At 46.9% G+C, this 559-nt stretch overlaps 1 protein-coding gene across 1 annotated transcript in view; it reads left to right on the plus strand.

Annotated features, from left to right (window-relative positions):
- Nucleotides 1–559, plus strand: part of LOC117108342 (M-phase-specific PLK1-interacting protein-like) — a 4,858-nt gene continuing 4,299 nt past the window's right edge. Inside the window, exon 1 of the mRNA XM_033250329.1 lies at nucleotides 1–357. Within this exon, the coding sequence (XP_033106220.1) occupies nucleotides 146–357 (212 nt within the window). The 5' untranslated portion in view covers nucleotides 1–145. The remainder of the gene's footprint in view (nucleotides 358–559) is intronic.

Genomic DNA, 559 nt, shown 5'->3' on the forward strand with positions numbered 1-559 from the left:
CAGCGCGCAGAGGTCAACATTGGGGTTCAGTGATTTCAGCAGTTTGAGGAACAGTCGTTGCTGAGTTCCGATTTTTATTTATGTAATCCAGCTAAAAATTACTTGCATACTTTTGTTATATAGTGTATTGATTAAGATTAAACCCATGAATAGTGGAAGATATAATCAGGCTCGTGGTAGTTATCACCATGGACAGCGTAATCGCCAAGGCTCAGCGTCACGGAGAGGCCAACAACAACAAGCGTCTCTTGGGTTTCGGTCTCCGCCGCCTGGAATGATGATGGGTTCACCGCCGTGGGATTACAGTCCTTCCCCGCGTGGAACTCGAGGCGGCCATATGAGCCGTCCAAGTCCAAGGTTTGTTTCATGTATTCGTTGTAAAATTCCATCAGGCTGATTGAAGGCCCTCTGGTCTGGGTAGTAGTAGTAGTTAGTAGAGAGAGTAGGGCCTAGCAATAAGCATAGACTGTCTAGGGCCGGCCTAGGCCTACATTCACTACTAGGCCTAGATAGTAGATAGACTATTAGCCTAGAGAGGTAGTACTAGCCTAGTAGTAGG

The sequence above is a fragment of the Anneissia japonica genome, unplaced genomic scaffold (assembly GCF_011630105.1).
Source record: "Anneissia japonica isolate Jap-2015-1 unplaced genomic scaffold, ASM1163010v1 scaffold426_len1935630_cov189, whole genome shotgun sequence".
Taxonomy (NCBI): domain Eukaryota; kingdom Metazoa; phylum Echinodermata; class Crinoidea; order Comatulida; family Comatulidae; genus Anneissia; species Anneissia japonica.